The following is a 23843-nucleotide window of genomic DNA, read 5'->3' as shown; positions in this document are numbered from 1 at the left end:
CGATTCACTACGCACAATTTCTACATTACCTTCGGATTAGGTTAAAAGATTCAAAACGTGTCTCTTTACATGAGGTGCAGAGCTGCTGGAGCTCCTATCTAGAACAGTGCGATTCCAATCGTACATCTCTTCCCTTTCACCCCGTGCCCCCCATCCCCACCCCTAAAAATCCCCTCTATGCTTGCTGGGTTATACAAACCTCCCTCACCCCCCCCCCTCCCCCATCTCCTGTCCCTCTCCCCACTCCCCCCCTCCCCGCCCCGGACTCACACGTCCAGCAAAAACTTTTAGATTAATTAAGGAATGGTTATTTAACAAGACAATAAAAATGCACACAGCTTTGGAGATGCACGGGAGTTAGATGTCCTGTAGATCTGCAGGTGAACTCCACCGATTCAAACCGTCCTGGTGAAGGGCAGCAGAGACCAGCGAGCTGTGGATTCTGACTGCCTGGCTTAAGACACTTTTCTTACTTCAGGCTCCAGTTCAGGGTCAGGCTTTGAGTGGGGTCGTCTTCCAACCAAGAAGCAGCTCAATGGTTTGTTTTTCTTTTGTGGTGTTTGTTTTTTTTGTTTTTTTTTTTCCTCTTTTTTTCTTTTTCTCTTGTTTTAATGATTAATTTGGAATAGGAAAGTCAAAGGAGATCAGGGAGGAAGGGAGATGAGGTGGGAGAAGACAGTCTCCCCCTCCTCCAGTTTAATAAGCACCAGAGTATTCAAGTCTGTCCATTCTGAGATTCAGAGCTGCTTCCACAGTCAGCAGGCAGAAACTAAACCTTTCTCATAAGAGCAGCGTCGTTTTGGTTGGGGTCCCTCATCATCGTCGTCATCCTCCTCATCTTCTTCCTCCTCCTCCTCCGATGATGAGCTGTCCAGTGTTAAATCCACAACGTCAGCAGTGGCCTTGCCATTCTCACCGTTACCGTTAGGAGTGGGCAACAGCCCGTTCACATCTGAAGAACCTGAAAGGAGTGGGGAAAGAGAGGACTAATTAAGACATTTCATGCCCAGTTTAGGGATGCTCCGATACTCTTGGTCTCTCATGGCCGTGTGGTACTTGGAACAGAATAGTTCAGTCGGAAGGGGCCTACAACGATCACCTAGGCCAACTGCCTGACCGCTTCAGGGCTGACCAAAAGTTAAAGCATGTTCTTAAGGGCATTATCCAAATGCCTCTTAAACACTGACAGGCTTGGGGCATCGACCACCTCTCGAGGAAGCCTGCTCCAGTGTTTTGACACTCTCTTGGTAAAGAAATGCTTCCCCCTGTCAAGTCTACAAGGCAAAGGGGTGCATGAAACAAACTCCGTTCAAGCAGCTGCCTAAAAACTGAGCCAATGCCACAAACCTGACGCTCTCTGGGGTCAGAACTTGCTACAGTGCCCCACGGCACCTGCCTGAGAAACGGGAACTGGCTCGGCCATAGCAAGAAGCTACGCAACACCACTGCCAACCCCGTCCATAGACGTCACCACTGCGAGAGGACCTGGCCTTGTGCAGGCTGCCCAACAGACAGCCCTTCCAGTCAAAATCCTCTTTTCCCACAAAAGTAATACAGTGCCATTCCAGGCTGGTCTTGTCGACGACATTTGAGGGGTTGTTGCAGAAGTAAATGTACTGACAAACTTGTTCAATGCCATTCTGGCAACAACCCAGCTTTTCCGAATAACCCCATTTGGGCTGGGCCCTCCTCCGCAGGGATGCGATGCACCCTGGCGATGCTGTTCATTTCTGGAGAGGCTGAAAACGAAGGACCTATTCGGAAGAAGCTCTCCAAGAGCCAAACTCACATTAAGGTATCACAGCTTTTCCCAAGGTAGGTGGTGAACTCTAGTTTTGCAATTTGTGCGCATTTCCTACAGTAATTCGAAGTCTTTAGCCCCAGAGATACTTACCTAGAACTAATATTGGACACTGAGGACTGCAGCTCCGCTCTTTCTCGGCTCTGATGGGACACCAGGAGCCATCCACCAGGTATTCTATTTCATCTGCATCTTCACATTCTGTCAGGATCTTTGACAGGAGCCTGGGCAGGAGAAAAGATGCCATCTATTAAGCTCAAGGCAATCAGAGAATGCATTTAGTGATGGGCCATCAACCTGGATCTTCACCTTAAACAGCCCTTAATTTAAAAGAAATTTGGTGTTAGCAGAAGGCTGCCAAACAGATAGCCCTTTCAGTCAAGGGCTTGTTTTATTTTCCATAAAACAAGTACAGGTTCTGACATTGCAAGCCATCCCCATCCTTTCTGACAACGTACCTAAACCATGAACTAACATTTTAATTATGTGCAATTAGAAGACAGTCTTGCCTCTTCACCCAGTTTCCCAGGTCTCTGGTACTGCTTCCAGACAAACATCTGATGCCCCATCTAGAGCCATGTCGGGGCTGATGCAGGTACACATTCACACCGAGGCGTTAGCAAAAGACAAAATATCCTATGATATTAAGTAATAAGCAATCCAACAAGCAGCACTTCACTTCCTTCCTAGTTCTGTTTCTCAAAGCCTCCAGAGCAGCCACCAAAACAATACATGCAGCCTCCTGCAAAAGAAAAAACCCCCATGTTCAACCACTGAAAACAGACCCAGTGTAGATACCTCAATGTCAGCCATCTCTTGTTGCAGACACTAACCAGAACAAGACCCTGGCTCTGGCTCACTGTGCCTCAGGAACTGGGGACTTGCTTTATTCTGCTATGTCCCGCCATTTGCCTGGGATGTTTATCTGGACACACTATTGGAACCACTGTTCTGCAAGGCCTTATTGACTTCTGGATTTGAGCATTTCCTTTCAGTATAAAGGAGAACTAATAGCAAAGGTCTTACAAGCTCAAGATAACTATTCATGGCACACTAGTGGGAGAAAGTTTCTGCTTTCTCCCAGCTGAGGTAGGAAAGGTGTTTCCAGACAGTCCTGTCATCTAGCAGAGCAACCACCAAGGCTGCAATTCCAAAAAAGCTGGCAGGCCCCAGAGGATCTTAGACTTGACCAACCAACTACCTCGTCAGGAGCCTACGCCCCTTTTTTGACTAGCAACATCCAGCTGTGACTGCCAGGTTCCCTCCAGCTTACTTTCAAGGGAGGTCTGGAGACTACCTTCATCCAACAGAACTGGCACTGAAACCCAGTCTTGAGCACTGCAGAGCAGGGACAAAGACATCTGCTGAGCCTTCACCAGTGATGACCTCCTCCTCCTCATCCAGGAGGAACATGTGCAGTGCTGACCTGTGGAGGTTCCACAGTCCAACCCCTCGTACATTCCCCTTCAGTCTCAGCAGCCTTGTTAGAGATCTCAAAGGAACTGGATTTTCCTGTCAGTGTTGGCCAGAGGACAAAGCAAACAGGTTATCTATGCCTAGGCTGCTTCAGACAGTCTAAAAAGCCACAACTCCTGGATCAAATCAGTACCTATAAAGGCAGCAATGCTCAGAATATTATCAGCCTGGCCCTGGGAATATACCACCCAGGCAGAGACTCGTCTGCTCACTTCACTGCCTTGTGTGCCAAGGGAGCTGGATGCACCTAAACAATTTCTCTAAACTCTTCCTCCTTTTGAGGGAACCTGCATTAGAAGCCAATTATACAAGCCATGAGGGTGGAGATAATTTTCCAGAAGCCAACAACCATGCATCTTGCTCCACCAGTCCTCAGGGTTGCTCTCAGCTTGGCTAGCGCCACTAAAGATGTCAGTGGTCCCAGCCCATAAAACAGGCCCCCTGCATTTTGAGGCAACAAAGCTTCTTCTGGGGGGTGGGTGGAGATTACTGTTGGCATTAATTCACTCCTTGTTTCTTCCTTTACTCTTGGACAAAAGCCAGGCAATTTATTGTGCTCTTCTCTAGAGATAGCCTCTGGAACCCATATTTTGGGAGCTGACAAGCATCGTCGCCAGCTTTCTGGTTTGCCTCAGGTGGCCCCTGCTGTCAGCCTAGCTCGTTCTGCAGTTTGCATATAGGACTCCGTCTGCCAGGTCTGCAACGAGGAAAGGGAGATCTCCTGTATTTTAGAGTAAAGCTCTTGGCACACAGCTGCATTTTCAAGCTTTCCAGTATCAAACCTCACTCAGACATATGAGCATCACCTCCAAAGTGTTCCTGTACTGCTGAATTGTAGCACTCCAGCTCTCCTAGCTTATGGTGAGCCCTCTGCTCTTCTCTTTGGTAAAAAGAAAGAGCAAGCTAACTCTAGTCCAGAGATACGGGAAACACCATTCCCATATGGACTAAAAACCAGATGACAAGTTGAGCGCCGAGTCTAAAGCAACCTTTCCCCAATTCACGGCTGGAGAACTCTTGGCAGGGCTAGGGGCATGCATTTCTTGCCTCACCATTTTTCAAATGCTGTTTGGAACTTTGCTTTAATTCCCTCCTGTGCTTTTACAGTACTACTTCAGCTATGCCACGTTCAGAATAAGACAGTAGAAAGAAAACATCCCTCATGCAGAAGAGACAGGGGCTGCTTCACTGGGAACACCGAGAATGGGGATGCTGGCATGGTTCTGTCCTTCTAGCCCACTACGGGGCAGGCAGCAGCCCCAGGACAGCAGCCAGACCCAAATGCATGGCTGGAGCGAAACTCTGCAGTCTGCCCTTCACAAATCCACTCTAAAAGTGCTGTACCACAAGCCGGTTCCCTCCCAACATATACTCCATTTGCCTGACAAGTGCCCTGGTGTCCCCTTGCACACCAAGGGGGCTGGTGACCCCCGGCAGGGAGCCCCTGGGGCCCCCTGAGCATCCCAAGGTCCTGCTGCACAGGCTCAGCCTGGTAGCAGGGATCAACCACCACTGGGCGTCCCCAGGGGAACCAGGGTGGGAGGCCCAGGGAACCCCAGGTGGATCCACAAAACATCCAGCCTGGACAATATATCCAAAGCATTTTAATTCTGTCCCTCCAGTGCATCTGAACCTGCTGCTTTTTTCCCCTATAGGCATGCAAAACACATAAATAGTCTCTACCGAGGCATCCCTTCCCTTTCCAAATACTACATTTGTAGCTGTCTCAGGAGCTATATGTTGCACGATGTTTGGTTTAAGAGCTGGCAGAGAAGATCCCCCAATCACATTTACAGCATGCCAAGAACTGCTTGTGAGCTGATGAGCACCTCACACCACCAACAAAACAAGATGATGCTTCCTATCAAAAACCACCTTATCGGGTGCTTATAAAGTGGTTTATTCCATGCAGCATGGTATCAGTCAACCAAGGCGGCTAGTTGTGCAGGTTCATCAGCCTGATGAAAAGAGTGAGGCAGTAAACGCTTGATTCTCAAAACGCTTCAGTGTCATCCAAAAATTAAGAATGGCAGACAAACGGTAAAGTCTTGCTCTAACACACCAAGACAATTAAGTCAGAGTATGATGCACCAGCAGAATAAGCTTCCAACTTTGTTTTGAGGCGAACTTCAATCAGATGCACAGACCAAAAGACAAGATGCCACACTCAGCAGAGAAAAGAAAGGGGTTGAGGACAGAGAAGTGTAGGTACTCACCCATCAATTATGAGCTGGTCATAGGGTGCTGGTTTGTCACACACAGGGCACATCCATGTGGGCTTTTTCTCATTCATCTGTAGGTAGAAGACTGCATCAAAGCACTGCAGATGTGCACAGGTCTCCGCCCGGCACGGGACAGACAGCCGCATCTTCACTAGCTGTTGAACCAAAAAGCAGATGATCAGCAATAAAACCCACCCAAGCCATCGCCAGACAGTTCTCCTCCTAAGCAAAAAGGTTCGTTAGTTTGCAAAGGTGGTCTGACAGTAGAAAAGGGTTTCTTGACAAAAACAGACTAAAATATATTGCAAAGGCTTACCGGACAGATAAGAGAGACGCGAACACCTGTAGTGGCAATTTCACTGTCTGGATCCAAGCGTAGCTTCTCTTTTACTGCAGTAAGAGTAGAGAGCACAAACTTAAACCTTGGAAACAGCGTGTAGCACAGGTCAAGCAGCTCACCAACAGCCCTTGGCTGTAAACGAGTCATTTTCCCCACGGATGACAACCTCTGCCAGTCAGGGACAGAGGACATAGGAGACAGAAAGCTGTGGTATTGGACCAGGCTTGCGCAACCCGCAGAACTCAGTAGAGACGCTGCTTGGCTAGCCGAAAACCTTGCGCATGATGAGGCAGTTCATGGCCTACAGGCCAGCTGAAGTATTTATTGGCTGAGGAAGCTCACTTTTTCTTACAAATCCCCCTTCCCAATGACCCAGGTCTCCCAGCCAAACAGCACATGCTGCCTCTCCTCCAGGAAGACCAAATGAAGGAGCTGGGATGGACTTAGGTGTCGGGATGAGGGCAACCGTCTGCACGTTATCTGCTAGCTACGCTGTTAATGCTCTCTTAGTGACCCTTCCACCTCTTATTTACAAACTACAGGCTGGGCGGCTGGGGTACATGGAGGAAATGACACTGCTGACCAGCTTTTTCATGTTAATATTATACCAAGGCAGCCAAGTGGGAGTTAACTTTGTCCCACTTCGGAGAGGACAAAGACACCCACATACCTGGACTTCCCACAGGGGGGAAAAGAGTGGATGGACAGAGCACATGGCAAGACTTCTGGAATGAAGTCAGTTTAGACTTATCTGATCATTAGCATAAGCACGATGGATTTTATTCCCTTCCAAGATCAGTGGCAATAGGACAGGGTTATATACTGCCTCCCCCTGCCCCTTGAAATTCAGAGAAAGTCCCCCCAGAAGTGAGCAAACACGGGATACAGTCAAATTGACAGGAAACCACATCTCATCATTTCCCCATCAAATAAACAAGCCTCCTCTTAGTGCTACTGGGCTGTAACTCTTCATCTTATATGCCAGCCAGCTCATTTATTCCAGCAGCCCGTTTCACAGGAACCACAAACAGACCCAGAGGTACCGGGGCAGACAGCTCAAAGAGCAAGGCAGCCATGCAAAAACAGTCACAAGCAGCGATCCAGCACATATTTGGAAAGAATCAGGCATTAGGAAAGGAGGTAGAGAATCCTGCCACCACTGCTGCATCCTGAAAGGAAAACCCAGAGGAGCTGCAGGCAAATCAAAAAGAGCAGCAGACATGCAGGTCCCGCACGTGCAGGTCCCGCATCAAGGTGCAGAATCAACACACAAAATTAGCTTTAAACTACGACACAACTCCTAAAGAGTAGCTGCTGCTAATGCTGCTGTCTAAAAAGGCCTTTGACACTTCCATCACCATTTTTCTTTGGAGCAAGTCAACCATTTATTTTGACCTTTTCAGATCATAACAAGACGTCTCCAGACAATGAGGCTACATGCAGTTTTGCAACACACAGCTCTAATTAGAGAGTGACTTCTCAGATGTGAAATTCCCACGAGATTACAAGATTTGGTGTTGTTTTCTTCACATTAGGAGACTTTTCATCCAAGCTTAATTTTTTGTAAAGTTCTTTGTAAGACCATTCTCTGTGCATCAATTACTATGATACATGGAAAGGAGAAATGGGCATTTTCTACGACCTCCTGATTAGAATCAAGCTGTCTTAAGACTGCTTTTGGATCCACAGCCACGTATCTAAGCATCTCTGTTTCCAGACAATGTTCCTACACTAAAGTCAACAGAAGCATAAGCAAAGGAAGATGAGTCAGCCCCGAGATGCAACTGAAGTCAAAGGGTAGCTTTAGTGAGTACTGAGGGATATTGCAATGAACATGATACGGAATTATTTGCAGAACAGACCAGAGCTACAAAAGCAAAGTTTACAAGCTACTTGTGCTTGCCAGTTTCAGATGTCCAAACAACTTCCAAGCAGTAACAAGCCAAAGGAACTGAAAGAAGACAACATTCCTATTTGCTTAAATTTAAGGTCACCAAATGCAACTCATCCCTGCCCCGAAGTCCAGCCAAAGCTGTTAGTTATCTAACTCAGTAGAACTGGAGGCACACACTTGTTACTGAGTAGAAATGGCAAGAAACCTGCTTTCAGAACCTCTGCCTGTCACTCTCTGAGGGTCCATCCTGCAAGTGCTTGCTTGAAAGGGAACAGCACATACTGCTGAGCTGGGTTTCAATAAGTGCCAGAGAAGAATGTGAGGATCCTCCGCAGTTTAGGGCAACTCAAAAGCCAGCTTCTGCTCAATTCATTTAAGGTTCTGGTGAACCGCAAAAAAGGGAGCACAGCCAGTGCCTTGAGCTTCTGAGAGTGGTGGATGTCTAACAAATGGGAATTTCCATTTCTTATGTCAATAGATAAGTGCTGGCTGTCAGAGCAGTCTAATATGATCAAGACTGTCATGGACACTATTTTGTGTGGCACACAGATACAGAAGTGTTCAGCATCTGCTGCAGAAATGCTGCACTTAACATGAAGATCAGAAGTTTGGCTGAGGCAGCATTGTGTCCCACAATGTGCTTTAGGCATCTGAAGACTGGACATGCCCAAAATCATCATCTCCTCTGTGAACTGCCATCTATCTTCAAGATTATGTTTCTTATACTTGACAAGAGTTGTCCATGATCGGAATGTATGTTTTAAAAACCATCATGATCCACGCTGTTAGTTCTCCCATGCAAAACAAATAGTGAGACTGCTCTCCCCAATAACATTAAATAACTGGAAATCCTCCAGACTCTCGTGAGCTGCAAGTCAGATTCTGCCTTGGAAAGGTAACTTCCCCTCATTTTCAGTAATGTTTTGCATTTGCCTCATACCACGATGATTTACCTGAGTGGTCTAGGATAAGCATCTCTCGGGATCATCTCTTCTCTGAAGCTCTCAACGCATATGAAAGTGCTGGTGGTGAAATCCCACTGCCAGCCCCTACGATTCACGGGGGGTTAGGGCAGCAGGACATTTTCACCAGGATCCCTTGCTCCAGAAATCTCCTTTGGAAATAGTGCGGGTCAAGGCCGAGGTGCTGTGGTAATGTTCGTCAGCTCATAATTACTCAGGTGAAGGCATGAAGCCATTCGCGTCAGAACGACACTGGCCCTCAGCGGCACTCACCACGATACGACCTGGGGACAAATTCTAAATCCAACTAAAGTGATGCAGAGCTTCTGCAGAGCCATGAGAAACGCACACTGCAGAAGTGCTGCACTTGCACACAGATTTGGGGCAATTTCACACGACTGACATACAGCTTAGCAAGTCTGTTCAATTAAAAAGTGTTTTTATACAACCGGAGGAAAGAAATTGTATAAAACTTGGCAGCTGTTTCCAAGCACGTTTCTAGTAGCCTGGCTATTAGGAATGCTGCAGTCTGACAGGCATACAGCAGACCTCCCCGAGCCACCGCATAAGCAGACATACTCACCAAGCGCTTTGCAGAGTTCTGGATGTTTGATCCCAATGGTTTTCAACCTCTGCAGCAGCTCTGCTGAGGTCATCTGCCGCACTAAGTACAGCCCCACGGAATAGCTCTAATGAGAGAAGGAAGGGACAGAATGAGCAAGGCTGCTCTTTTGCACTCATTTGTGCAGTTCTGTCCAATTTCCTTTGGCACGTACCTTCCCGTAATTCCCCCAGGTAACGGTGATGCGATTGGTCGCTGCAGACAAGTACATGAGATGGGTGAGGTTGATGGGACGACAGGGTCTTTTGGGTTCCACTCCAGGTTTGTTTGATGGATAGTAGCCCTAAGGCAGAAAGAGTATATACTTTTTTTTTTTTTTTACTCAAGATGCTTCTACATGGGTACATCTATTCATCAGCTTCACTAAATTCTACTCACCCACAGTTTTCAAGGAGGGGGGTAGAAGGTAGCTGAACAGTCAGACCAAACACAAAGTAAAAAGGATCAAGCCTTTTTGCAAGAACAGTTTATTAACAACATAGATAATCCATTAGAAAATTAGCTTTAAACTAAGCAGTGCACTTTTATACTCTGGCTTCTTGTCTGCATTCATCACAAAACCAATTTCATTCTAAATCACACAAATCCTTCCAAAGTTGCAATGTCACACCTCCTGGCTGAATTGACTTACCGGCACTGAGCAGTAACTATGATTCACTTTCACTGCAATGTTCGGAGGGTACTGATCCTCCTGAGGAGAACTAGTGTCTGTGTAACAGATTCTGTAAAGAAACAACATGTCTCTCAATATCCCCGTGCTGTATGCATGTTCAAAGCTCTCTGCACATCAACAGCCACCAGCAGCCAACCATCACCACACCAACCCATGCTCCCTCATCTGGCCAAAGCAAAGCCAATTCCACTCGGCTCTCCCAGATCGGATGCAGGCTTGATACCTGGGAAGCAAAATCTGACACGCTGCTGTTTTCTACTGCAGCACTAACTCAAGCAGTACACGTAGGAAGAGGTTAGAAAGAGTTTAAGATGCTTGCGTTAGGCATGTGAACAACCAACTTCTCAAAGTTATCTTTGTAGCCATGAAAACCACACTGAAAGTTAATATATTTTGGTAGTGCATTCCCTCCTCCCCTGTTGTGCACCTGATGTTAAATCAACCCCATGCTCAGACATACCTTAGCACAACCTGAACTGATTTCACACCGGGTTGCAACTCCCTAGTAAATTAAAGAAGAAACAGAAACTTCAGATTAATTATGTAAAAACACTAAAAACCAAAACCACCACCACAAAAAAAACCCCAAAACAACAAAAACCCAGAACAACCAAAAATCAGCTGTGACTTTTGCCAGACTCGGGACTTTTAGTTCTTTTCTTATAGACCTTTAAAGAACTACTTTACAGAATTTTATTTAAATTATACAATTCCCCCTGAAAATATCAGTGGTCCTGTAATTATTTGTTTTCCTAATGCACCATCCTATAGCCTTTCTTTCTCTGGGTTTTCAAAACTGTAAAGGTGTTGAGTAAAAGATATCAATTTGCCTGGCATCCTTTTGCTGATTTGTAAGCGTTCACAAAAACTAGGTTTTAAGGTCAGGTCTACTTGACAGCATTCTTTCAAGACTCTCTTTGTTCAATTATTCAGCTAAAGCTGTTCATGCAAACCAAGGAACCAAGTATTATGGCACCAACAGAACAACTGTTAATATTGCTAACTTCAGGAGTGCTATTCATAACAGGATTTCAGCTGCTATCAGGAAAGCAACATATCCCAGAACAAGGGCATTTTATCAGTAGTCTTTATACACAGGTACAAAACATACTCTAATTTATGCATGAGGTAAGATCCCCAAATTAGTCTTGGTTTGCGTCTGAAAGTGTTTTGCATTCCAATTCAGTGTTTTAGTATAAATGTTTTGATTTTGGGGGGGGTCGAAGGGATGGACCCTCAGTTCAGCTGACAGACAAGAGCTGATATGGCAGTTTTAGATCTGGGGGAGACACATCTGGATACCACCCACAAGCAGTAGATGATGATGGACCTGCGCTGAGTGATCATTCTAGACTCTCACTGAACCCCCGCTATGAAATATTTAAGCTGTGTTACTGATACTGAATCTCGTCTCACAAATCTGAATACATGGAGAAAAGACCACCAAGAATCAGCTACAACGTGTGTAGTCTTTTATCACCCTTAAAGACTTCCGTGGTATATCATTTCCTTTCTGTTAAGTCTTCAAACAGCTTCCCCTGTACTGCTTCTGTTGACCTACTGGGATCACAACAGTAATCAAGCACTGGATATTCAAGAAACATCATCTTTCTTCAACTCTATGATTACAGTATGATTTTACCATACAGAGAAATATTTAAAGGTTTTGCACTTTGTTTTGGAGGACCTCTTCTGCATCATTGTCCTTTCATGGCAGCAAGGACCAAGGGAGCAGGTCAGCAAAAGAGGAAGCCTTACTGCCTGCACTGACATTTCTTAGGCATTTCATTGTTTGAATCAAAAACTGCATCATGACAGAGGTCAGGGTAAATCCTAATTGGTGCAAGATGTTTTCTTTTGCAGTTACTATAGCATCCTTTACAACAAGGAAGCTTTCTTTCAGATGCAAACAGCATTACACGTATAGCTTTTGAACTTCTGATGCAAAGAAAAATCCACAAATGAATTCACTACACAAGCTCAACAGAGAATTTAGGTCATCAACAATTACATACCACTTTTCCTGCCCAAATGTACTATTCAAAAGCAAGATTAGAGGAGCAGAAAAGAAACTTAGGGACTTAAATGAGTAAAATTGCACCTCCCACCTCCCCCAGCTATTTGCTTTACATGAGAAGTAGCCTGTCTGCTAATGTTCTCAAACAAACTTTTTCTTTGCAGATTACAAAGGCTTCCACAGAGAGGGAACACACAGGAATTATACAGCTACATTTTCTTGAACTGTTAATACACAACAAGAAATACCTGGAATTTCTGATCAACTCCACTTGTCTTGGTGTTAATGCAAAAATGCATGGACTTTCCTGAAGCTTCTCATTATTCTGTGGAACTGAAGAGGAGAAAAAAAAAAAGAAAAAAAAAGACTGACATCAAACTGATAATATCTAGCTCTTCTTACATTGCTAAGCACAAGGTGGTATTTTATTTACTGAGCTATGTTTATTTTTAAGTCTTGTTTCCTGCCATACAGCTGCACAAGAACTCCAATCATCAAGCATTTTGGTAAATCTACTGTTGATTACAGCTTTGCTCATTTATTGCTTGCTTGTTTTGCTAGTTAGCACACTAATAATACACAGTGGATTTGGACCTGCTTTTTATTTTTCCTCCCTTCAAATAATCAATAAGCCAACAATTGTGTGTTCATACAAGAACAAACCATAAGTGGCATCACAGTGTGGAGACTAGAACTCAAAGAAGCGTAAGAAGAGACCTATGCATGACATGAAAGCATGAAACCACCAGACTGATCAGAGTGATTCTGGAAAAGAAAGGAAATGACAACAACAAAAAGATCAGGTTAGATAATAAAAAAGCATCACAAAAAACATGAGACAAAACATGACTTACAAACACATGACCTTGAGGGTGCATTTATAGGTAGGGTGTTACAGCACTCCACTTTCAGAAACGCTTAACTGAGAACCCAGATTAATTGGCCTTTTATCCATTCACAATTTTAAGATCAAATGCGTTTAACATGGTTAAAATGAAGCTTGAGGTGTGGAAAACTGATGTTATGACTTCCGCTTACTACCCATTATTAAATTCAAGCACGCTAAATTTTATTGTCAGTACATGTTGCCAACTGAAGTCGAGGGCCTGAGCTGGTGAAAGTCACAGGATAAATACAAAGAACAGGAAGTGATAAAATAGCTTGTATTTTTTCTTTTTTAGCAGGAATAGGATTTTTTCTTTGCTTCACTTCAACTGCTTGTTTATTCAAAGCCAACATACCAGAATTTGATAAGTAGGAAAGTGTGCTTTACTGTCTATGAGTAAGATGAGATGAAGGAAGAGTAAAACCTCAGCACCTCTAAGATCTTGGAAGACAAGGTGACAGTCTGATTCACTGACTATAGATACTTCCCTTGGTAATTCAGCTTTAAAAAGGCAAAAAGGGCTTTCAGAAATAAAAAAAAAATAAAAAAATCAAGGTATCTTTATGGACTTTTAATTTAATTCCAGTTTCCATCCAAATGCCTCTTGATCAAAACAACCATTGAGAAGTAAAGCATTTCATAAGGACTGTTATTTTTAGAAAGTGATGAACGATAAGAACAACAAAAAATCATTTTAATATTGTTGCTTGAATAACTGTCTATAGACATGCTGTCCTCCTGATTGTTGAGCTACACAAAGACAAAGCAAACCTGATTAGGAAAACTGAGTTGTTCATGTTTTATTTTGCATTTATCAGCTTGGCCTTCTTTTACAAAAAGAGCGCCTAGATGCCGAAAGCAGGCTGCCAGCAGCACTGACTGGCGCCATTGGAGGATGCCATCAGAGACAGAAGTCAAACCCTGTGAAGTAACCAACAAATTTGCTATCGCCTCTTCAGCAAAATATTCTAGCATTAAAACCAGCACACTATTGAATTTCAAAACAGGTCATTTTCTCACTTCTGTGACACACTACATCGTTGCTGACAACACCAGAAGCGAGTGCCGCTCTGGGGCTGAGGCTGAAAGACCACCGCTACCACGAACGGGGAACGATGGTGAGTTTGCACAGCAGCCCTAGCTGCAAAGGACCAGGTACCGATGGGCTATGCAGTTTGACTGCAACCGTGGGTGCAGGAAAACAAAAGATTAGTCAGGTACCTACGTTTCTCTACAGCTACTTGGTTAACAACTCTCCTCTTTTTGCATGAAGTAAGAGAAATGAGAAGCAGCAGCATATGCTCCCCACTTACTTTATTCCTCACTGTGAAAGACCCTTCTCCAGGCAAGAATTGAGGGGTACTTTTCAACTGTGCTCACAGAAAGCTGGTGGAGAGTCACACAAAGCATTCTAGTTACCTGAACAAAAAAAAGCTGAAGGGAGAACAAAAAAAAAAAAAATCGAAAAGGTATGGACTCAGGATGTGTCCATGCACACCTTGATACCAACAGCAATCAGAACTGGGTGCTTCGGAGAAAAGCGGAAGAGAACATTCCCCAAAAGACTGAAAGAAAAACATCTCCGAGACAGACCTGTGTAAAGACCCAATTCTTCTTCAAAATCTTAATGCTGGAAAATAAGCCCAAACTCTAGGATGTACGCTTTTAGGGTACCTAATCAGTTATTAATTTCTCTGCTGAGCAGCCAGAAAAAAAATATCTGTTTTTTAAAGCTAAATATTTTCATATAACCGAGTTTCATCCTTTTTCCAGGACAGATGCCTTAGCACACAACTCAGCTCCTTGACTTGTAAAACGGCTGCTGGGATCAATTTATTTTAACAGTTGACAATAGCAGGAAATCAATTTTTAAGACTGAGCTCAATCAGCAATCCTCAGAATGAGTCAAGACATAAAACTTCCAAAACCCAAAAGAACTTGGCAAACCATATTCAAGACTTTAGCCCAATGTAATTGCAATGGATTCCCATTCTGGGAAGCCAACCTCATCTGCAGCTCTCTATCTAGCAGGCTAGACTATGCCATGCAAAATAAGGACTACACTGATTTCAGAGTTTTAGGGTTTCCCTGCACCAAGGGTTTGTTTGGGTTTTTTTGTTTTGGTTTTTTTTTTTTGTTTTTGTTTTTGTTTTTAAACCATAACATTCCTCACTATTATACTTATTGGTCAAACCTGCTAAAGACATCAAATACCCCCAGGAAAGAGAGATCATATTGTCATCACCGTGGCTGGAGATCCCAAAGGCAGATCAGCCCGAGATGAGCTTCTGGCAGGAGGCTTCTGTAGGGCTGAGGAGCTTGTTGTGAGACCTCATTCAGATCCCAGCTGCTCCAGAACAGCCCACCTCAGGGCATAATACAATATATGGGTTGGGTGTTGGGGTTTTTTTTTTTCCTCCTTGGCTATTGGAACTACTCTGACTAGACTGAAGGGCAGTTGTGTTCGTGTGCATCTGGGGAGATGGGGCAAGTTGACTGTAAGGCATCTTATTTTTATAAGCAGAGGAAGCACTCATTTTAACACATACCACAGTTTGTTCAGGTGAATACAGCAGCAGCGCGAGTGTGTGCTTTTGCTAGGATTCCTTGGAGACCACTCAATGCAGTGGTGTTTGCTCTTCAGTCAGGGGAAGGCAGTTGCCTTTGCCACAAAATCGGTGGCCCTGTTTACAGCAACTGAGTCCAGCTTCAGAGGAGGGGGCTGGAGCAGCAGTTTTACTGCTTACACATGAGAGAAGAGCAATGCCACCACTGCAAGGCAGGTATTATCTAAGGGAAAAAACCCAAACAAATCCTGTTTACATTGACAGTGGCAGGACCTCCCAGCCTACATGGCCTTCTCCTCCTACAGCTGCACCGCAAGATCTCCTTTGGCATGCCTCCAGAAGACCAGAAGCCTCAGTATCTACAGCAAGTACAGGCTGTCACAGCTAACATTCAGAACAAAAAAAAAAAAAAAATATTCAGAATTCCTTACAGCACACCATTACTGTCAAAAACTATATTCACACTGTTTTACCCAAAAAGGTGCCAGAGGATAAGTACACTTATCAGCAAGGTGCTCAGACACCACAGAGCTCACATAAATACTCTGCTTGTTAGCTACTTAAAATACAATGCAGGAAAGATATTACTATTCATTCCCTCTAAAAGGTATCTGATCAATCTTAATTTTAAGCCTTATCTACCCAAGAGAATTGCGGTGATTTCAGTAAATTAGAAGAATTCTTTCATGTTGACATCCTTAGACCAAACCAGAAAGCTGTGGCAGAAGCTGTTTTAATGTAGATAACTCAGATGCTAAATTCAATACTTAAATTGACTGAAATTGTGTGTGCAGTTACCAAATATGAGATATTAGCTGGTTTGCAATGCACCTAATTTATCTGCTTTTGGCTGAAGCCACCTTTGTCTACGAGTATAATAGTAATTTGATAGCTCTTCAGGGAATCTGCTTGCCTACAGACCAAATTAGGCATCGCCCACCTCACCTTTGATCTCAAGGCAATCATCTCAAAGAGGCAAGAGAGCCTTTTCATTAATAAAGATGCTTCCAACTGAAGTTCGGAACATATAAATTAAGCTTCCCCTACTCCCACCATGGCTATATGCTTAAAATACCTCTTTTGTAGCCTAGGGAAATGGGGTGCTACAGCAGCAGCTGGGTGTTTCTAAATGGATCTGAGATCTTAAATCTATTTCAGGTACTTCCACATTACAAGTTTCTGAGGTTGACAAGGAGCTTATGCTTGGTCCAGACACAGAATGGGAAATCTGGGCAACAAAGCATGAACTGGTACAGCTTCCAAATGGAAAACCACTCCATTTTCCTCAGAGCTCTTTGTTTTATCATCCTTCCACACTAAGCAGAGCTCCATACAAGTGTAACTTGTAACATCAAAGTTATTCTAGCACCCGGCTGTTCCAGGTGGCAGTGGGGAGCAGCCGATATCCATACAGTGTTGAAATAACCCCACTTTTACAGAGAAACAAATGCTTCTTTATTCACATTGGCGGAGGCAGAAGGAATTATAGTCACAGGTCACCAGGTTGGGAAAATTAAACAAGTGTCTAGAAGACATTGTTAGCTTCTGAACAGCTGACTGGGACAATGAAGACTGAACATCTGTTCATATCCAGCTACTCACCACCAATCCCCCACTGTTAAGGGGAAAACACTCTCACCAAAAGGGAAAATTAGTTAAATATGCTTTAAGGAACAAGCTGACCCGAGGGAGGTGTCAGCTAACAGAGGTGAGATACTAAATTTAATGAGACCTCGGTTCTGATCTGATGTAGAAGATTTAATGTCAACTTTTAACAAAATCTGTTAATCACAGTAAGTATATCCAGGCTCTTCTCCTATCTCTGGACATTTCCACCTCTTGAAAATTTTTTTCCTTCAAAAGACTACATTTGCATTCCTGACCAACAAATGCCACCCCACATTTAAGACTGAACTAACTCATTCCCCAAACAGCATTTAAAAATATTTTAGCTTTACACTAGCACCCACCACTTGACTGTTTAAATGGTCACAGCATTAACATATTTAACACCTCCAAATGAAGATGAAAATTACATAGATATAAATTCTGATGAATTAGTCTTTTTTTTTTTTGCACCTGCACAATCATTTTTTTTTTTTCCTCCAATCCACATGCACATCAAGCATTTTTTCAGCAAAGACAGACCAGCTTCCTAAGTTCTAGGCTCATTTAGTAGTGAAGCCTGGTATTACCACATTGACTTTGAGACACTGCAGTTCAGCAGACTACAATGGTATTTCTCCTCTGTATATACTGTCTTTGCTACAAGAACATTATATTTAACATCAGAGACAATACTATTTGTTTCTCAGAATTAAAATAATGGAAAAAAACCCCCAGATTCCTAGGGCCAGGGTGGGAAAAAACACTTCATCCAGTTTTCCTAGTTGCCCCTCAAAATACACAGCACAAATAAGCGTGACGAGCACAAAAGAAGAGTCAGAAATACTGTTTGATATGTGTACCACCCTCTTTCATCCATAGGAGGCTTTAGGTCAGGTATTTTAAGCACTGAAATTAATGTAGAATATGCCAGCATACTTGCTTAGCACAGGTGCAACACCAACACAGAAAGATTTTCATCAATATACTGCCAAATTATGAAGATAGAAGACAGACTATGATTCACAGCAAAAGACTGCAATGTGCAACACAGCAGCATTTCCAACGAAGGATATAAAAGCTACAGCCAAACAAGACAGGCTTTCAAATTACATCTCAAAGTGACCACATTCCTGTTCTAAGGCAATGGAAAAAACCCAGATATAAATATTCTTCTCTAAACTCTAGATATAAGGGGAGAGAGGGGGGAGAGAAGGGCATCCACCACCACATTAATCAATCTCTCCTCTGTCACATGACATTACAGATCCTTGAAAACACTGTCACCTTTTTGACACTTAAACCTGTTCCACTTTTCTCTCCCAGATCAAGCCCATCATACAGGCACCAGCATATTGAAAACTCACCTAATTCTGTTGGCTTCAGCAGTTCATCGAGGGTTGTATAGAAGGGAAGTTTCACCAGCCGAACTTCAGGCTTTGCAACTTTGGGTGGCAACCTTCCCAGTCCATTAAGGTATTTCCCATAGAGAGCAGGATAGTCAATATTAGTAGTGGAGATAGAAGTCCGAGCAACGGTGCTCCCGCGGTCATACGATGAATGTATGGAGAGTGCCTCGGGAGACCGGTGCTGCTGTGGCTGAGGCTGCGCGACTTCAGAGCTCTTCTTGGCATAGCGAGTCTCATAGAGCTCCTTAATTTTCTTGAAAACTTCAGGGCTGCAGTCAAATTGGACCAATTGCAATGCTCTGGTGACTAGTTCATGTTTAAGTCCGCTCTTACTCCTGCCAACAAAACCCAGCAACATCTGAAGATCTGAGACTCGGAAACTCATCACCATGTTCTAGGGGATAAAAAATTAAAAACGTTCTTACAGTTATAAAAAGGCAAAGTGTCAGTTCTCACTATACTCTATAACTGGAATCCAAAATAATAAAAACATCCCTTAGAAGACAGACACCAAACCTTCTGTTCAAATCAGCCATTACTCACCTGATTAGCATCCCATTTCTTAAGTACTTGTTTGAGCAACACAAACACAGAGGAGATCATCAACTGAAATATCACCAAAATCAGAGAAACAACAGGATAGTCATCAAATCACTCAAAAATCATCTGTGATAAATGCTCAGCATTCTCAAGACAGGTCGACTGGAAGCAGGACTGACCACAAAGGAAAATGTCTCAAACAGCAGGCCCCCACACGTGAAAGAGCAAATTAACTCCTTTAGCACAGAGGCTCAAATCATCCAAACTTCCCAGGCACCTTTGGGTAAGGGAGCTACATTAAAAACTTCATCTAAAATGGTATTAGCATAAGGCAAAGAAAGAAAATGAAAGTCAACTTGAAGGCAGACGTTTAAGTGAATCGGGGCCACCAATTCTTTCATACTGTATTTCAGTGCATGTGTATATTATCTGTGTGCGGAAAAAAACCCTCCAGAATCCTTCCTACATATATAGGATCTTTAAAAAAAACATGTGTTTTAGACTACAGCAAGGTATTAAAAGACTATTAGACAGAGCAATATGTTCCCATGAGAACAATGCCTCCAAACTCTATTTGGGTGCTTTGCCAAGCACTCCCCCACGCTCACAGCCAGTAGCTGCCTTTGCTGTTGCACGTATTATCAATTTCAGTGTTTTGATAAGCAGTAAAAAAACTACCTCCATCTTCAAAAATTTACTCTCTTGCTGCTGCGGAAACTCAGAAGGCCTGTAACTGTCGGCAGATTCAAAGACCGTACTATACTATACTCTACAGCAACTTTCCATGAGACTAAGAACTAGAAATGATTTCTGTTAAAACTACAGCTAGAGTCTGGTCAGATTGATGTTTCAGTTCTCTCTCATAACAAAGCAGCCTTATGAGTGCACAACACAAGCTTATCAAGTACATTCTTTTGAAAATTCAAGCTGCCCTGAAAATACACTTGATAGGTACCCACATATATTCACTCAATATCCTTCCTGGTTTGTGGAAAACACAGGAGCTCAAGAAACCCCAGCTGTCCCCCAGTTTAAAAAAACAGAGAAAGAGATCCAGCAGGTCTCTTTTCCCCAGTCTATACTCCACTCTTGTTTGAGGATTAAATTAGAAGAAAAGAAAAAAAAACCAGGCAAGGCATAAAAGTCAGATTTCTGTGGAAGTTAATAGTAGCTTTGTAATTTCCTGGAATAAAACAGCTATGGATTTATTTATTTATTTTAAATTAAGAAAGCTACTATTGACTCCAGAAACATTTAAACAGCCACTTTTGCATGTGTGGGAATTAGACTATAGAGAAAGTACCATTTATTTTCTCTTTTTTCATGAAATCTGTCATTTAATCTGGAAGCCCAAAAGATGCTACACAAACATCACTGACTGTAGTTAAAATTTTTGGCAGTCATGATGCGTCCCAAAATACCTTCAATGAGAGGAAAAAAAAAAAAAGGCAGATAACTTTAAAAAGGAGAGAAAGGATGTTTAATTGCCAAAAAGTCAGGATTCAAGAGATCTGGATTCATATTGCTGCTTCACTAGATACTACCTGTGTGATCTTGGAGAAATCTAGTTTCTGCGTTTCAGTTTTCTTCAACTACAAAATGGAGAGTGTATTGTCCTCTCCAAGGCACTTTGAGGATAAACAGCATACTTGCAAAGATAAACACATCGAGGCAGTGACGCACATCAACAGCGCAGTACCAAGGAAGTCACAGGAGCACAGCAGACAGGTATTCTCCTGCACTCACTGCTCCTACACCACCGGTCACTTGGGACTGTCGGTGTGTAAAGCGGAGTTTGAACTGACAGTCTTCTGCAGTTTGCATTTAGAAGGATTTAAGATCCCGAAGGATGACCAGATTTGAGCAGTAACAGAAGAACAAGCTTCAGACAAAGAAAACCTGTCACTGAGGCTTGGACCTGCACGACAGTATGAGCAATAGAGAGATCACATTAACTACTGAGATTGTTAATGCTAAGGTCTATTCCTCCCCCCCCAAGGAAGCCTCACATGTGAGAGGCAAGGAGCCCATCAAACACCCACTATAGGGGCAACCACAACACCTTGGAAGCACACCTCCTCCCCAGAGTCCTGGGCTCATCTCACAACACTGAGAGAGGCCCAACAGCAGGGAGAGGGTAATGCCTCCTAAAACAAGCCTCTTCCAAACCTTGTTTTTGCAGCCATCTAGCCACATCCTCACTGATGAGCTGATCCTACAGGCACTAAACATTTTCCATCTGATGGCATTGCTCAGTAAGCACCCTCAGCACCAGCTTCCCCATAACGCTGTTGGGTAAAGCCCACTCAAGTGCCACCGGGCAGTCCTCTGTGCTGCCATGCACCAGCAGCGGGACACGGAGAAGTCCCGGCTCCCGGAAAGGTGCCAGTGAACGGGAACCCAGAGGGAAAAGGAGAAACCCACAGCAGAGCACGGACCTTTCCCCCCAGAAGGCCCGATGGGGTGCACAAGACGCCTTGGAAGCACAACACAACTTCAAGCACGTTTGTTGGGAAGACATTTCACCTCACCCCACCGCTGAGGAGCCTCAGAGGCTGCCCTAAGCCTCCCCACCACGGAGAGACGGGGCCTCTGCCCCAACACCCCCCAGCGCCGGGCACTGCTCATCCCACCGCCATTCCCGCCCCCGGCCCCAGCCACGGCGAGATGGGCAAAGCCAGGCCGGGGCCGCTGCCATGTCTCCCGAGCCCTCCGCCCGCCGGGCCCGGCTGGACAGCTCCGCTCCGCGCCCCGCCGGTCGCGGCCCCAAACCGGTCAGGGAGCCCAGGGCAGGCCGCGGAGAGCAAACCGGGCACCGGGCACGACCGGCCCGGGGTTCCGAGGCGAGGAGCCCGGGGACCAGGGGAAGGGACCCCGCCGGGCGGGCGGGGGGGGTTGGGGGGAGGGGAACCACCTGCGCTAATTAATCACTGGGAATTAACTGCGGGGAAGGCCGGGGCCCGGCCCGGCAGCCCAAGGGGCAGGCCCAGGGGCGGGCGGCTCCTAGGGGCTGGGAGCCGGGCCGAGCCAGGCCCGGGGTCCGGCGGGGGCTACGGACGGGCCCGGAGACCGGGGCGGGGCAGCCCCTGAGGTAAAAAAAAAGGGGGGGGGGGGGAGGAGGGGGGGTCCCGGGGCGCCGCCCCCCCGGCTCTCACGGCTGGGGCCAGGGCCGAGGCCGTGCCGTTCGCGGTCCACCCCGCTGGGAGCTCGCCCGGGCCGACCCGGGCCCCGCCGGTGGGGTGGGGGGCACAGCTCACTCACTTTCGCCTCCACCAGCTCCGCCGCCATCTTGGCCTCCAGCGTCCACCGCGCCGGGAGCCGCCGCCGAGTCACGTGACGCCCAGCTACAGCGGGGGAGGGGCCGCGAGGGGCGCGAGCTGCCCAATCCCCGCGCGTCCTCTTCTCCCCGCGGGCCGCGGCCTCGCCGCGCAGGCGCAGTAACCCCGCCCCGCCCGGCACCGCCTTCCCGGATGGCTTAAAGGGACAGCGCCCCGCCAAATGGGGGGGTGGGGGGGGTGGTAAGGATGGGAACGGCGACCCTAGGGCTGTACCCCACAGGAGCGGGGACTGGAGACACGCACCCCTCCAGCTCAGCGAGCAAGAGTTTGGGAACGAGCGGGCAGGTGCCAGCGCAGCCCCCCCCCCCCCCCCCAGGAGTGATAAGTGGTGCCCCCAAAATGGCGGCAGGTGGATGCCCCAGGCCAGGCCAGGCCTCTCTACGGCCGGTGTCGGCCTGTTTCTGCCCCGGGGCCCGGTGGGCTTGTCCCGAGGCCCTGCTCTCTTGTACCGGTCCTAGAGCGTGGCCGCATCCTGCTCACCCTCCCCACTGAGGAGAACAGCGCTGGGGCCATGCTGGAGGAACCTGAGGGAGGCTGCAGGCCCCGGGGAGGAGAGGGGAGGGCTGGGGAAGGGCCCCCCCCCTGCACCCCGGCTCCTGGCTGTACGGCAGGGTGCTTCGTTTCAGCCTGGGGTGTCTTTGGCATTGATGCCCTGAGGCAGTTTTGTCCTGAAACCAGAGAGCGCTGGACCCGATCGTGCGTGGTTTTGCTGGGAAATGCTTTTGAAGAGCGGGTGGCTGTTGTAGGTTTTTCTGAAGAGAAAACGTTCTGGAGAAAAACCCAAGAAAACAGTGCTTTTGGATCTGTGCCTTCATCAGATACCCAAAGGACACCGGCCTAACCATCCTCCTCCTCACCCCGCAGCAGCCTCTGCTTGAACTTGAACTTGCGAATCTCAGATTTTCCTGTTGGATCTCAGACCTTGGAGCTGCCAGACCCTCCAACGTCCTCCGCTAGCGAGGGATGCTGCTCCCCCGCCACGCGTCTGCCTCAGGGGCCTCGAGAGCCTCCCGCCATGCCTTCCCCCTTCAGACACTCTCCCTGCCAAGGCACACGTGGCACCTCACGGCCAAAACCAACCTGCTCCGTGGCGATGGCATCCCAGAGATCCCCCAGCCCTCCTGCACAGGGCAGCGTTTGTGCCCCCTGTGGGTGCCTGGGGAGGAGACGTTCCCTCCAATAACTCATCACTTATTAAAAATATCTTCTACGTAGGTAGAAATTATTTCTCCTAAGCCTGATACTGTTCCCCCTGGGGTCTGGTTGCTCCATTTCTAAGCAGCAAGTGCACAGCAGCGTCCTCTCCAGCTCCAGGCTGAGCTGCCAGGAGGTAACCCCAGTAGTTGGGGTGAAACGCTGCGCTGGGAGAGGTTTTCTAGCACTTTCCCCTCCTTGTCACCAACCCCACAAGCTAATTAAACAAAAAGGCAATTAGCCAGTTTGCTAGGCAGGCCAATATGTTAATCAGGCTCCCCAGTGTTCCCTTCCAGT

General features: G+C 46.0%; 1 protein-coding gene across 4 annotated transcripts; it reads right to left on the bottom strand.

The window, feature by feature from the left end:
- Positions 1 to 249: 249 nt before the first annotated feature.
- Positions 250 to 22403, bottom strand: PIAS4 (protein inhibitor of activated STAT 4). Of its 4 annotated transcripts, none has more exons than XM_049808271.1 (12): positions 22276 to 22403; positions 20559 to 20932; positions 18433 to 18868; positions 12256 to 12340; positions 10451 to 10492; positions 9949 to 10039; positions 9472 to 9600; positions 9279 to 9384; positions 5816 to 5889; positions 5494 to 5654; positions 1895 to 2025; positions 250 to 961 (listed from the first exon to the last, which is right to left on the bottom strand). In XM_049808271.1, the coding sequence occupies exons 3-12, from the start codon at positions 18863 to 18865 to the stop codon at positions 756 to 758; spliced, it is 1458 nt and encodes a 485-aa protein (XP_049664228.1). In that variant the 5' UTR covers positions 18866 to 18868; positions 20559 to 20932; positions 22276 to 22403; the 3' UTR covers positions 250 to 755. The 4 variants fall into 4 exon arrangements, with proteins under 4 accessions (XP_049664228.1, XP_049664225.1, XP_049664226.1 ...); XM_049808268.1 differs by lacking the exon at positions 20559 to 20932 and adding an exon at positions 19018 to 19080; XM_049808269.1 differs by lacking the exon at positions 20559 to 20932.
- Between the last annotated feature and the right edge of the window lie 1440 nt (positions 22404 to 23843).

The sequence above is a fragment of the Accipiter gentilis genome, chromosome 8 (genome assembly GCF_929443795.1).
Source record: "Accipiter gentilis chromosome 8, bAccGen1.1, whole genome shotgun sequence".
Taxonomy (NCBI): Eukaryota; Metazoa; Chordata; class Aves; order Accipitriformes; family Accipitridae; genus Astur; species Astur gentilis.
This window is presented reverse-complemented; position numbering and strand designations above follow the sequence as displayed.